The following is a 15,810-nucleotide window of genomic DNA, read 5'->3' as shown; positions in this document are numbered from 1 at the left end:
CTATTGAAAGAAAAGTTCATTGGCTTTTACTTACATGGAACTAGAATTAAAACAAGATGAAGATTTATGAATTAGCCCCCCAAGAGCACGGGATCAGTGAAACAGGTAGTGCAGGCAATATCTTCCTTCTGTGGAAAGCTGTTGTACTGCACTGCTGGATTCCCTACCCCACTGTTCTAAACTGTGGAATATCCATCAAGGGAAACCCTCAGCAGAAACACCCTAATTCTGACCATCTGCTTGTGTGGGCTCACTTTTTCTGCCCCTCATTACCACCTGAAGAATTGTGTCCTCCATCTCCGTTCCATCTGTAGATGAGTCAGGTGGGAAGCTGGGCTCTATCATCACTTGTCCAAGGCCACAGCACTAATAACCAGCAGAAATGGCGATTATTCATCTTGACTCAACATCTATCATCGTCCAGTCAAACTGCTTTGCTTGGAAAACAGTAGGCAGCTGCCAGCAGTAACATCTGCCCAGAGTTACCATGCCACCATACATAAGAAATCAGAGATTTTGGAGAAAACATGGGATTTGAAAAAAAAGCTAAGGATTCAAAAATCTTGGAAAAAAACAAGCTTATAGCTACAGCATTTTCAATCCTGAGATCTACCTCAAACTATACATTCATTTTGTATCTCATGCTTTATCTTAACAAAGAATTTATGCTTTTCCTGTTTTACTCCATAAATACCTATTTTAGATGCAAAAGTATTTCAAGATATTTATAATAGAGTCAACTTGATATCTCCAATAGTTCTTCCCTGGCTATCAAACTCCAAATCCCCTATCTCCCTTGGAATGGCCATGGTACAGGTAAGGAATTATGTCCCTAGTGTAAAGATGACAAGAATCAGAGACTGGAGGTACTGACCTTGTAACCAATAACTTTCATAAGTCAGAATAAAAGGTAATTCAGTGAGCCTCTGAGTTTATTTATATAGTTGAAGGATAAAAAGTATAGGGGGTGACCTCTAAGGGTGCATCTCATCAAGGATGTGATTTCATTTATCACAAATTTTACCCTTTTGGGAAGCCCTGGGGAGTGGAGGGGGCCTGGCACAGGATGTACCGTCCTTCCTGCAGGGAAATAACTTCTTGCTCTGCTATTACCACCTTTTCATATTGTTCTTAAGAAAAATTAGCTGAAATGAAACACAGAAGTTTAATGAGATAAGGGTCACTGACATAAATAGGTGTCTGATAAATTGACTCACGGGTGAGGTATTGTTTGTCTTAGAGAATGTTCCTTCTAGATGATTTTCTTATTCTGTGCTCATAATCTATATGTTTCCTTGTACACTTGTTAACTGTGGCCTCAAGAATATAATATAGAAGGGCTAGGGATGTAGTTGGGTAAGAGAGTATTGCCTAGTAGTCACCAGGGCCTAGGTTCTATTCCTGACACTGACAACCACAGCAAAATCAAAAGTGAAAAGGATCTTTCTTTATGGAAGCACTATAAGTGTTTGAAGGGAAGCAGAGTCTTTTCTTCTTGACTTGCTTTTCTCCATGTTTTCTAAGTTCCAATTCCAGTAAAAAAAAAAAATCCACTGTCTTCCTTTCACTCCTACTAATCATGATTTAATCCTAAATCATACAGTGTTTGAAAATGCATGTAGATGAAGTCATGGAGAAAGTCGTAAAATATTTCACACCTGAAATGAATCTTTTGCGTGAGGGACAGGAGGAATTGAGAGTTCACGGCTGTGTAATTGTTATTGATCACAATGTGCTCATGTCTATGGTGGGCAGCCCTGCAGCCTTGTGAGGCTTCTGAAAGTCAGCACTTGGTTTGGATGACAATAGGAACAGGGCAGAGAATGTTTTAGTTCTATTTTTCATCTTATAACTGTGACGATGCTAAACGCCTGACAATCTAGCCTACCTCCGTTTCTCTTCAAGATTAATGTCCTACTTGTAGTTCGTCTCAATGAAGAAAACCATTAAGGATATGCAGGAAAGAATGATAGTATTCAGAAAACAAAGACTTGCTAAATGCTGCTGGCATTTGCTGGTAGGAAAGAACACATTGTGCAGATGTCCTTGTGCATTGTCGTTAAATACGCAATGGACTCTTTGTTCTTCAAGCCAAGAGACTACAAATCTGTAGATCTGAACTGCCAACCAGTTCCCAGTCCCGCATCTGCCTTAGCTTCCCAGGGAAGAAATACATTTTTCTTGGCTTCTGGTTTTGCCCAGGCTTTCTAATGGTTAATTACTCTGTATGTAACATGAGGGTTTTGCTTGCTGTACTCGAAGAGTGTTTCAAGGGAAAATGAAGGGATATTGGGGCCAGAGAGACAGCTTAATAGCTGAAGGGCTATACTCTACAGGCACAGGAAGTTTGACGACCAGACCTCTTGTAAAATACTCAAGAGCAATGGCTCACACGTGCAACTCCTGAGTAGCGAGGGAAGATACAAGAAGAGCCCTAGGACTGACATTCAGTCCAGCTAACAGAACGAGTGGGTACCCGGACAGAGAGAGGGCCCCTTACTCAGAAACCAAGGTGCATGGTATTATAAGGAACTGCAGCCGCGGCTGATGGCGGATCTGCTTATTCATTTATACACACCTGCAGACGCAGGAGCACCTGCATATGAACATGGATCTGTGCACACGTGGAGAACACACATGTATGCACACACACAGAAACGCTATCAGAGTTAGAGGTAAACAGTGGTTTTCAGAGAGAGCTGTCTTCTCCCTGCACTCGCAGACCTATGTGCCCTTTGAAATTGCAGCCACACACACACTGGGACCTCAGTTTTTCAATGGGCAGCGCCAACAAATCCGAAAGGAGGGGTTAGTTCTTTTTAAATCTGATATTTGAAGATATGCATCTACGTCTCCTCCTTATCCACTCCCACCCCATAAGTTTGGTCCGTTTGCTTTTATGCCACATGGTACGGAGACAGCAACTCTGCTCCTAGCAGAGGCTTCTGGGATTGGTAGAGCTTGGTTGTGGCACCTAACTTTCTAACTTGGATCAAGGCTGACAGTTAAAAGGGTTAGATGATTTCTGAGTTTAATTGTAACTCCATTTTGAATATTATTCAAGAGTCAATACAAATAGTTTCCAATAGTAATCATCAGACAGGAGTTTAAGACTGCTCACTTTTATGATGCAATTATCAGATTGAATTAATCTCTGAAATTTATAGTTACATTTAAATGAAAATTATGTTATTTAGTCCATCTGTGAATTACTATGAAAGCCATTGGGATCTTATATGAACACATTATGTAACGTGTGCGAGCTGACGTTACTTTGGGACAATACTGAAACTTCAACAGCATTCATAAGAATGGGCGCAACCTTGACTGCGCACATTATTTGGTCAGAACACATCCTCAGGGTTTAACTCACATCGCAGGAAACCTCAAAGAATCCTACAACAACATAGCACCTAGATTTATATATGATAAAACTGAGGACCAGAGTCTGAGTAAATGATCTAAGCTATCAAGCTGTAGAACAAAGGTTAGACCCAGGTCCCATGCCTAGCCAAAACTCTAAATCAGGACAAAGCAGTACACTAGACAGACTTTAATGGAGTACAAGCTACTGAAATATTTCTGATCCCAGCCATTTCAGATTATGGTAATGAAAACTAATTGAATTTATGCTTTTTTTGGAAAGTTGTAACAAGAAAGACAATGCCAGGGAGACAGGTTTTTCCAGTAGTCCCAGCTGTGGCACAAAAGGCCCACTAATGGCATTGATAAATTTTTAATTTCCATACAGCTAAAAAATGAGAAATGCTTATAATCTCAGCATATTGGAAACTAGGAAAGAGGATTTTAAGTTAAGGCCAGCTTAGGTATCATAGGGAGACCCAGTCTCAAACTGACAAGATGGAGTTGCTCACGCCAGCCCTTCCAACAGCACTGAAAAGTTGAGAGGTTAAGGAGAAATGGTTCTTGTGCACAGTAGCTGACACTAGCTGAATGTGTCCTCACCCTGGTTCCTACTTGTATTGTTTATTGGATCTGTTTCAGATACAGGCAAGCTTCACCTCAAGACTGAGGTGTTGTAACAAAAAGTATGGAAATGTGGATAGCCTCTCTGATGGGAATGTATGGTTTCTAAACAGACATTTATAGTCTCCTTGGCTAGGAGACTATTGAAAAAAAAAAGGAATGAAAAAGAAAAACCAAAGAATTCCCAGGAATCTCCTGAGAGAAGTTTTCAGCCTCGCAGGCACCCAGAAGAAGTCATCTCCTGCATAAAGACTATCCGTTTGTCAGATGACCACGCAGGCACAGTGACTCTGAAGGAGAGCTTGGATCTGAGACAGTGGTGGCAGAGGACCACACCTTGATTAGACTGATTCACTATGCACATCTCTTGCTGTCTATTGAAACTCTTCTTTCTGGGCAGGATCCCAAAGATAGACTCGTGTGTGTGTGTGTGTGTGTGTGTGTGTGTGTGTGTGTGTGTTGGAATGTGTCACTGGATCTTTAACCTCATCTGAGTGTGTCCACCTTAAACAATTTTTTTATGCTTTCATTACATAAAAATTAAAGACAAATGCCATTTCCTAACTAAAGCTTTGGGCATTAATAGTACCCTATAGTAGTATGAACTCAAGACAAGTTTTGATGTACTCAACTTTAATTCTGTTTCACTATTGGAGGAAGTTTCTCTTGTTAACTCTGAACAATTTAGTTACTTGTTTTGCTGTAGCAAATACTTTTGGAGTTCTGATTTTGCAGTTTCCAGAGCGTGTAAGGCAGGTGGGAATGGCTGAGTACAGATTTTATCTGTTGTACGATATCATATATCTGCGCTAATAGCCTGGAATTGATGAGTTAATAAAAATAAATTAGCAATAACTGGAATATAGCAAAGGCATTCTGTATCTGGTATCACTGTGTGTGTAAATTCCATATATACATGAATATATATGTGTGTATAGTAAATATACATATACAGATAATAAAGATGCAAAGTACACACCTGATGGGGAGAAAATAGATGGTTTTTGTTGTGTTCGTTTTTGTTTTATTTGAGTAAAAAAAGCAGGGACTCATTTCATCAGCAGTCTCAAGAAGTTCACACAGTCCTACCCTGTTGTAGTTATCCAGGTCACTTCTAGTTGAAGCGCCGTCCCCCACCTTAAACTGAATGTCTCCCTAGATTAAGTGCCTTCTTTACTTCTTTACTATTAGGAATTCCTTTAATAGCTTTGCTCATATTCCTCAGAAAGCACTAGACTAAAAATTGGGGTATCATTAAACAGAATGAGAAGTGAGGGAACAAAGAATAAAACAGAAAAATGAATCCAGCAAGATGGAAGATTGTGCGTCAAGTCATATTTAGAATCCAGAGAGGACAAAACACACTTGGAACACCATGAACTAGGACTCGAAGCCATTGCTGAACAAATGCTATTTAGAGCTAACCTAAGCAGGCCCCTAAAGGACAGCCAGCGGCAGTCAGGGGAAGTCTTCCTGGAGCTGACAAGGCAGATTTTGAGAATACACGAGACAAGGATCACTTCCTCTTCCTCATCTCATCAGCGCTCAAATTGGTACTCTCGTGAATTAATCAGTCACTACAGATTCACTTGGCAAACATCTTGTTTTCAGCACTGTTTTTAGCTGAAACAAAGGGGGAGATGAGAATCACATAGTCTTGTCACGTGAGCAGTTCACAGGGTCATGGGGACATGGGAGAAACCCATTCTAACTACTTAAAATATAAAATACAAAAGTTGAATAAAATAAAAAACAGGGCAGTGATAAAATCAAGAGGTATAGGTACTGCTTGTCTTACTGGCTATTTGATTTTGAAAAGGAACCGGTTCCCCTGGCTTTCCAACTTGGAGGTGGCGATAGCAGTGTTATCTCACAGAGCATATCTCACAGTCCGTACTCACTGTTCATCAGGGCTTCAAAAAGAGGGCAAAGGAGTACCACGCAATGTCAGACTTGTGGGAAGGTATGTAGGAAGGATGTGAGTCACTTCTTGAATGACTGAATCTCACTCTGAGGCCAACAATTCTCAACTGACTAGTTCAACTTTTCTCCAACTTGGTTCTCTCCTTTCCTTCTGCATCTTATCTCTGTGTCACTGGGCTCTCAATGGGCAGTGTACAAAGGTTTTCTGGATGTCAGTACAGAAAGCCTCTCTGGGTAGCTTAAGAGAAACCCTGCATTCACTATCAGATTAATGGCACAGGAGGAGCAATGAGGCAGGCCAGATGAGGAACTTGCGCTGAGAACTAAGAATATTGAATTAGATGAATGAATACCATTGCACCTGTCTTTGATTGACAGACATCTTGTTCCTAGTCTAGGAGCAGGATGAGGAGATGAAATGCAAGAATGTCCTGTGGAATGACAGACCCAATGACTTTACTAAATCCCAACGTAATGACTAACAACACAAAGGCAAACAATGCTGCAAACGAAAGGAAGAGACGGTAGGCACCATGTAGTCAAGAGGCAATGAGGTCTCTTATGAGTTGATGGTGCCACAAAGAAATGTCAATGTCCCTTTGTAAAGGGTCTAGAATAGAGGCTGGCAGATATCAGGAGGTCTAGAACACGGACATGAGCTCAACAAACTGATAAGTGAATAAAAAACCAGATGCATCTTTATGAAAAAGAGTAACTAAGTAGGGGGCTATTATACAAACTCATGTAATCACTCTAATAAAACATGAAAGCTTTGGGTTTGTGTGATACCCAGAGATGCTAGAAGATGCTCCATAATAGACTGAATAACTGAGATTTTATGGAAGAGGTACACACATCCCTGTATTCAATATTTATTAGTTTATATGGGCCAAGGGCTTAATGCTAAAAGATATGGAAATCCTTTGTTGTTATTTTGAATGCAAGGCTGTTGGATTTATCAGATGAACCTACCTGAATTGATTTTTATCCCATCACTACAGCCCATGATCTAATTTATGAATCAAGTGTTGAAATTGAGGGGTGTTACAGTTTGGTTTCCATCTTCTCTTCAGACAATATTGAGTTATATGATACAGGTATTGGCTACTCCAGGTTTATTGTCACTAAGGGGAAGTTGGGTTGGGGGTGATCTTCTGGAAGTAGATTATACTATAGTTGTAGATTATACATCAGGGTTGTTGTTAGTCTACAGAACTGGATTGACTGAAATACCATGCACAGTCACCATGTGTGAAATTATGATTCAGAACGTCCAAGATCCAGACCACTCGCATCGTGTGCTCAGAATCCACACTCCAACGGTGCATGCAGGGAAAAGCATTTACCTGTTGGGGAACTGCTCGGGCCAGCTTCCCTAAGATCAGAGACACTGCTATACATCTATACTTCCTATACAACATTCATTTTGAAATATTTAACTTTTAAAATTATTAGGATTATTTTTAAAGGGGCCAATTATCTGAGCCAAGCAAACTGCCTCTTCTTTACTATGACAGAACTGGCACAGGATTTAAGATATCCTAAACAGTGAAGGGTATCATTACGCTGAAATGCCATGTGTAACTCTGTTTGTATATATTTGTGCATGCAAATATATTTGTATAAATATACATATGACTATATAAAATACATATCACAAGCCTGTAGAGTACATAGAGTTGGGAACAGAGTCCTTTTCTAAGATCCAAATTAAACTGACCAATCTAAAAGGAGGCTTAATTTAAAAAATATTCTCTTGTTATTTTAACTCCTGTTATAGTTTCTTTTTCCATAAACTGTGATGGTATAAATTTAATAAAGCTTTGAAGGCATTGGAGATTGTTTGAAACATTGGGACTTTTCCAGTAGCTTCACACCAAGATGGCAAATTGGTATGCTTGTGTGTGTGTGTGTGTGTGCATACTAGCAGAATCTGGGAACAAATTGGTATGCTTGTGTGTGTGTGTGTGCATACTAGCAGAATCTGGGAACAGATATTAGAGCAGAAGGCAGAGCACCTCATCAGAACTGACTGGAAGTTCTGTTCCACATAGAAGCATATTCTGTGTATTAAGATATAGCTGCCTATGCCACCAGCCTATCTGCAACGATCAGATAAGGAATTTTTAGGTTTTTTCTACACTGGTTCAGATAGAAATAATTTTATGAGGTCAGTACAGACAAAATTACTGATAAAATACCATGAAGCAACTTGAAATTTCCAATCTTGAATTAGACTCTCTTCAAATGCTTCATAAGCACTTGGCGTGTGACAGGCACTGGCTTAAATTCTGGGAGGAGAAGAATCTATACAGTCACAGAGTTCAAGGCAGAAGAACAGAAAATAAGCAAATATCAGTTTCCTTTTCTAACATTCCTTCTCACCTCTCTCTGAGAAATTACAAAATATCAGAAGACCAAGAATAAAATACTTAATTATATTTGATGGTAAATTAGAAGTTTGTACTAGCAACAACGAATGGGGAAAGCAATTGCATCTAAGAGACTATTTCCTAAGGAGGAGATGCTGGAGGTTCATGGGGAATATCAAACTTTTCTTGATAAAACAAAGAAAGAAGAGTTTGATAAACATAAAAGAAAACGTAATATACAGATTCTGGTTCAAAACAGAATCATTATAACTTCACATGGTCTGGAGAGTTTCCAGACACCGGTTTTTAAAATTCCTTACACGCAAAAAAAAAAAAAATGTGTCTTGTGCTGTTGAGATTCAGGATGGACCTATGGCTGTCCCACAAGAACACAGAATTCAATTAGGTAAAACTTAAATATGGCAATCTTTGGAACATTTAGGTGATTCTAAAATGCAGGGAACATCATGATTACATCCAATATGAGAACTTTGAAAGCAGCCTTAACTTTAGAGAATACTTGGATTTTTTTCAATGGTTGAAAGAAGCACATCTCTTGAGTTTCTAAGCCATGAGTAATAATTTATGGAGGAAGTTCATTATGATTTTAATAAGGATTAATTTTGAAGAATGCTCTGTTATTCTTCATTTGTCATCTCAAAACTCCCAAAGCACATTACATCAAAATAATCAACTACATTAACACTAATAATCAACTTCTTCAAGACCTTGTTCAAGTCTCCTCGATCTACAGGTCACCATCAGCCTCAACACCCCAGCTGGACAAATTGTAAGTAAAGAAATCATCTTTACAACCTAGAATAAGAAAAATTCATTCATTGCATCATTATGTGTCACCACCGGTTCTATCAGACATGTTTACAGATCTGTACTCAAAGCACCACTACTGAAGAAGTGATTTTACCGCTGAAGAGAGTCTGCAACCTGGAGTTTATTCAAATCAGCAAAGAACATAAAACTGAAAGCTAACTCATGACCTTTTGATCCATCTATCAAAACCACCTGGCCGAGACATTCAAGCCACTCTGGGTACGATTTGTGTACCAACCAGTAACTAGAATCTGCAGGTACCCTCAAATATTAGCATATCAGTGATATACATTCCAACTTTAGGGCATGCCACTGATAGAAACTACTATCCTCATGCTATTAATTTGGATCGCAATTACTCTTTCTCACTGATCAAAGTTTGGTCACATTAAGAATCCGGAATTCGTATAAAGCAGAAAGAAATAGACTCACATTTATTCTGAGCAAGAGCTACAGAGAGGATATATCTTTAAATATACAGAATGCTTTTTTTTTTGTTCTAATGAAAAGACAAGAATGAATGAGATGAAATACAGAATCCCTAGGTAAATAAGCCATCTTCCTTACCGGAATGAATGCATGCTGCATAGCCTCTTCACATTGTTTCAAGGAAGCAATCGTATCCCACAAGAGCTGATAATTCTCAGCTCGGGAAGCACTTGTCCGTTGCATATCGAAAGCCGGTAACATTCAAACTGAGCTCAAAGAACCCAGTTGAAGAAGAAAAAAAAACCCCGCAGATCTGTTACATAAACTTCTTAATTAGATCGGCTACACAAACTGCTATCTTAAGACTTTAGAAAAAAGTTAATCAGACCGTTTCTTTGGGGGGAATAACTGGGCATGGCTTGAATAGAGGCAGATGTTGTCATTGGGAAGTATTTTCATTCCCAGACTTGTGAGAAGCAATCGTATCAGAGTTCCCCTGTCTTCATATGGGTCTGGCAAAACTGCACATACCATAAGTGTGTGGGGGGGAGGAAGTAGGAGGGAGAGAGCGGTGAAAAATACTTCTATCACAAGCTTTGGGTGGCAGGGTACAGAGGGAGAATTTGAGAGGAAAATGGCAGCATATGGATAATATACACATGTGTATGTATCTAGGCAGGTGTGTGCACTTGGCTGCTATGTGAGAAACACATGCACACGTACAGGGTCTTTAAGTATCTCCAGCACTCATCTAAGTTAAGACAGAACTGATATAATTCTTCTGTAGTGGCTTATCACCTTTCAACACCACAAGTTCACAAGTCAGAAAGCTTATGATATCAAGTAGGGCCAACTGTATATTTTAGAATTGAAAAGTAGTTAGAAGAACTTCATGCTGCTTTTGCATAGGAAAACAGTCATATTTATTTCTTGTTTTAGTCAGCATTCACAGAGACAATGCAAAGGGAAGCCATGATTCTGTGCATTCTTGGGATCTAAGAGTTGTCTTCACAGAGCTAGAATGTGTTAATTCCAAAGAGATATTTCTGTGTACTTTTAACAACAAAAAGACTAGTATACTCACTATGCAGAACATGAATAGACTTGCAAGATGTATTATATTTTGATTTTCTCTCACCAAAGACAGCAGCCTTCCACAGTCCCCGCAGTTGCTAAGAGTTGGGTGAGGTAGGGGGAAAGCATTTTGAAGGAAAAGCAGAGTTGTAGCAAGATGGGAAGTAACACAGATGCTCAAAGCTAACTTCACAGACAACAGTGGCAATGTTTGTGGATGCACTGTGAGAGGGAGAAGGTGAGGGGAAAAAAATACACAGCATAATAAATACACCATGCATTCAACTGACCTCAAAATCCCAAATAGTATAAAGCAAGGTGTAAGTGTAGGAAGGAGAGCACAGATGAAAGATTACTGCTGTATTATTTTTGGAAGCCTTGCATGATTTGGGTTACCTAGTTTTTCTACCTTTGTACCCTGGTGACGGTGCATTTGTGCACACTAATGTCCTTGTAGTATAAAAGTCCTCAAACTGTCTTCTTATCTCATATATATATATATATATATATATATATATATATATATAATTGAAACTGAAGGAACTGGAAGTACAACTGACTCTTCAGGACTTCCTACCCAGGAAAATTGGTAAGAAGATTGCCTTTCCTCAGCATTGTGGTCATACATCATACGGCTGTTGCCTTTAGACAGTTTGCTCTTCAGTATCAATTCAACAAACCTTTTCTTTTTCTCATTCATGGCGTTCTGTTCAGCTCACACCCACAGTCCCTCCTCTGCCTTTATTCCTGCCCTTCTCCACTCCCATCTGCCCCAGCCACATGCTGCTGCTTCATGCACCGTCAACTGGCCAGCCCACAACTTCCCCAAAATATTCCCTCACTAGTAAGTGTTCCGAATGTCTCAGGAAGTGACTGGAAAATAAATGCTTTTGTTTTGAAAGTCATCTTCCAAAATCAAATGAGCAAAACAGCACCATTATTTTAGAGTCCACTTACTGAGTCTTATTCATGCCCTTTGTTCAAGAGACCTTATGGATAATTTGACAAGAAGCTCCTAAAAGGTCCCATTTTTCTAAACCTTTGTAAAAAAAAAAAAAGAGTGTTAGAGAATTCACAATCTTCCTGCAGAAAGTATACACAAAAATATTCTTCAAATCTCTATTACTCATCTATTCACTTAATTTACAACCATATGAGGCATCTCCTGCGTCCAAGGCTTTGTGATAATCCTTTGACCAAGTGGACATGCAAAATGTTTAATCCATTCTTAAGGAATTTTAAGTGCAAGAGGTAGGATGACAGATTGGTATAAACAAAAGACAAGTCTAAAACATCTAAGCAATAAAGAACAGGCATCATAAACTAATCTCACAGCAATGGGAAACCAAACAGGACATCACCACAGGCTCATGAAGATGCCACACTAGGCAAGTGCCTGAGGTTGAGAAAGAAATAGAATACAAAAAAGGCCATGTTTGATGAGCAAGCAGGTGTTGGACTGGCAGCTTAAAGATGATTTAGCATCAGAAAATGAAGCATATAAATCTTTTTTTTTTAAGATTTTAAAAGAAAGAAGACAAATAGTTGCTTACCATAATGATAAGTGCAGAAGGGATATTTTACAAAAGCAAATATCTATTCATGACTTAGAAGCAAAAATTAGAAAAAGGAACAAAATTGGAAAACGAAAAGCATGTTTCCTTACAGATTATATAAACATGTAGGCAGAAAATCCCAGGAAGTCTGAAGAGAAGCTACTTAAAGGTCTAAGCAATTTTAATAAGCCTGCAAGATGTAAACTTAACACATGAAGATCAACTGTATTCAATACACTATGAGTAGACAAAAAGAAATAAATGCTGGTTTATCATGATAAAATGTCATAGAAAGATATATACACAAGCCATAAGCACTGAAATCTTTAAAGAGGTGTGTGTGTGACAGAGAGAGAGAAAGAGAGAGAGAGAGAGGAGAGGAGAGAGGAGAGTGGGGAAGAGAGAGAGAGAGAGAGAGAGAGAGAGAGAGAAAGAGGAGAGACAAGAAAGAGAAAGAACATACTATCGATTCAATGTAGAGACTTTCCCTTGCCAAAAAAGGACTATAATATTAAGTTATAGTCCAGTCTTAAAGAATAAATTTCAAAGGTATATTACAGTAATGATACAATGTATTGAAAATTGGATCATAGATTTAACACAATCCCAACCCAAATCCCAGAAGTTATGAGACACCTTTGAAAAAGAAAATGAAAACAGAAGGAAGAAGAAGAGGAAGAGGAAGAAAAGAAAACTAAAGACAAAACCAATCAAACAAAAACACTGATGGCCAAAACAGTCTGAAAAGAACAAGTTAAATAAGAGAGCTGCAGACGGAGAACCTTCAACAAAGACACAGAGCTATTCAGTAGAGGCAAGGCAAGCTTTTGAAGATAATGATGATTGAAATATTGGTCATCCAATATGTAAAATAACAAACTTTAATCTATGTATCTTTATTCAAAGGGCTTATACACCTGCATGCAAAGTGTAAACGTTATTATGACTATGGGTTAGGTATAACACCCAAAGCACAATCCATAAGAAAAGAAGAAACTGGTCAAGCAAACATGGTTAAATTAAGAGTTACTGTTATTTGAAAACACTGTGAAACTATTGGTCTAAAACAACAAAATAACAGAAACATAGCAATACAATAACTTTAATTGATATTTTCCTGTACTGAAAGATCAATGCCCTACTCAGCTGTTATCAGAGATGCTTTCCCCTGCAGCAGATGGGCACAAACAATGACCAGACATCATGTAGAGAGTGAGAGACATTGAACACTCAGCCCTAAATAGAATGTCTCCAGCAAATGGCCCCCTGCCGCGGAGCTCAAGGAACCCCACAGAAGATGAAGTAGAAAGAATGTTAGAGCCAGAGGGGATGAAGGACACCAAGTAAACAAAACTCTTCAAATCAGCATTAGCAAAGATCACATGAACTCACTTTGACTGAAGCTCCATGGGAAGGACTTACATGGAAACGTATGGCGTCCTCAGGGTCTATACTATGGCTTCTGGTTTAGTGTTTTTATGGGATTCCTGAGTGTGCAAAAGAGGGGGTCTCTGATTTGTGTGCCTTCTCTTGGGCTCTTTTCCTTCTGTTTGTTTGTCTTGTCCAACTTTGATGTGACAGTTTTTGTTTTATCTTAACTATATTTATTTTATTGTAATTTATTATTATCGCTCAAAAGCCTGTTCTTTTCTAATGAGAGACCATCAAAGAGTGGATCCCAATGGGAGAGGAGATGGAGAGAAGCTGGGAAGAGTAGAGGGAGTGAAAACTGAAATCAGCATATATTGTGTGAGAGAAGAATATGTTTTCACTAGATGGAAAAAGAAAGAGATAAGCCATTGAATGGAAGAAAATATTACAAATCACATATTTAATGATGGACATGCCCATGACATAGAAAGAAAACTCAAAATGCAAAATAGAAAGACAATCTATAAAAATCAACCTGTAGATATACAAGCATCAAATAAACCTGAGGAGGTGATGAAGAGAGGACATTATTATGCAAACTAATTAGATTCATAATGAGGCACCTTGGCACACCAGTGAAATAGCTCAAGGTAGAGCACACTGAGTTAAGTTATAGAGGTTTGGAATCCTCATACACTGTGGCTTCATGTTCTGCTGTACAAGATGAAACTTGTACCTGGAGCCATTTTCAGGGCAAGAACTAGTGACTAGACAGGTCATAGACCCTTGGTAAGAGCCTAATACTCTTATTCTGGTAAATAAGTGGTTCTCAATCAATGGGTCATGAGACCCATAAGAGGCATGTATCAGATATCCTGCATATCAGAAACTAGCATTATGATTCGCAACAGTAGCAAAATTGCAGTTATGAAGCAGCAATGAAATAATGTACAGTTGGGGTCACCATAACATGAGGAACTGTGTTAAAGGGAAAATTGAAAACCACTGTGCTAATTGGATATAATATTAAACTGACTCCTAATGACTTATTGTTCTATCAATAGATTAGTAAATCTCTCAGCCCTCATCACAGATGCATTTGCAGCTGACAGTGATTAACACAGAGACCCACAACTGATCAAGGTGTAGAGCATAAGAGACTGTGGGATGCTCAGCCCTAAGGAGACATCTATGTCACACCTTTACTTCCAAAGGCTCGAGAATCATCACAGGAAAGGGAACAGAAAGTGTACAAGCCAGCGGTTTGAGTAACTATACAGGAACAGCGTCCTTTGGACACCACAGGGCAGCTGTACATATGAACTCACAGCAGTTGTGACAGCATGCACGAGACCTTGGTAAGCTCAAGCCAGACAAAACCTCAACACAAAGAAGGGAGACGGTCATGAAGCCCACCCTGATCTGAAAGGTTCAGATTGGTATCTGCAGGGGAAGGGAGAGTCAGTTTTCCCTGGGAACTTTACTACAGCCTTGTAGAGAGCTACATAGCCAACAATATTTGGGAAACACAGGTTGGACTTGATGGTTATTAAAAAAAAAAAGAAGAGGATTCAAAGTTTGATGGGCGTGGAAGGATGGTTCCTGGGAGCAGTTGGGGTAGGGGGTGAAGATGATCCAGACACATTCTACAGAATTCTCAAAGAGGTAATAAAGAAAAGTCCCTAAAATTTGGAAAAAAATTCCTCTATTTGCAGAACAAGTTTTGATTGACAGCTGCCTTTCTTATTTAAACTCACATGTTTGTTCCTTTGCTCATCTCCTTGGTTCCTATTTGAACTGGATATCTAGGATCTGCTGATCATCTTTAGTGACACTCTCTCAGACTTCACACTCCAGATGTGACCATGTCTTCTCCCCCATCTGAACAAATACGCTTCTCTTTCATCTTCCCCACCTGGTGAACACCAACTCCTTTCACTTAGTTGCTAAAGTGAGATTCCTTTCCTTCCAGAGTGTCCATAACCACTTCCTCTTGACCTTCTGTGCTTTGGACTGGCTTCTTTTGACTTTGTCTGTAACCAATATTCTGTGTCATCTGCCTATCTGGATCCCAGCCCACAGGTCTGTTCCAGTTCTTGTGATTTGATGAATCCCATTGTCATGCTGCTTTCTAGGCAAATGACAGATCCTCTGCCTCAAATCTTTCTCTCTCTCTCTCTCTCTCTCTTTCTCTCTCTCTCTCTCTCTCTCTCACACACACACACATAGACATACATTATTATACAGTTCATATCTCTTCCCCACTC

At 39.1% G+C, this 15,810-nt stretch overlaps 1 protein-coding gene across 23 annotated transcripts in view; it reads right to left on the bottom strand.

Annotated features, from left to right (window-relative positions):
- The window catches only part of Dlg2 (discs large MAGUK scaffold protein 2), a 1,645,338-nt gene that overhangs the window by 599,987 nt on the left and 1,029,541 nt on the right, over positions 1-15,810 (bottom strand). For 2 of the 23 annotated variants that reach the window (XM_041643201.1, XM_041643442.1), the window contains exon 1: positions 9,681-10,014. The exons of 20 other annotated variants lie outside the window; for them this stretch is intronic. In XM_041643201.1, coding sequence (XP_041499135.1) covers positions 9,681-9,803 — 123 coding nt within the window. In that variant the 5' untranslated portion in view covers positions 9,804-10,014. Of the gene's footprint in view, positions 1-9,680; positions 10,016-15,810 lie in introns of those variants that run through there. One more of the 23 variants, XM_041643050.1, reaches the window with a different exon arrangement.

This window comes from Microtus oregoni, unplaced genomic scaffold (genome assembly GCF_018167655.1).
Source record: "Microtus oregoni isolate MIOR12 unplaced genomic scaffold, Mior012 000000F_ref0000247, whole genome shotgun sequence".
NCBI lineage: Eukaryota > Metazoa > Chordata > Mammalia > Rodentia > Cricetidae > Microtus > Microtus oregoni.
Note: the sequence above shows the minus strand (reverse complement) of the source record. Positions and strands in the feature narration are given on the sequence as shown.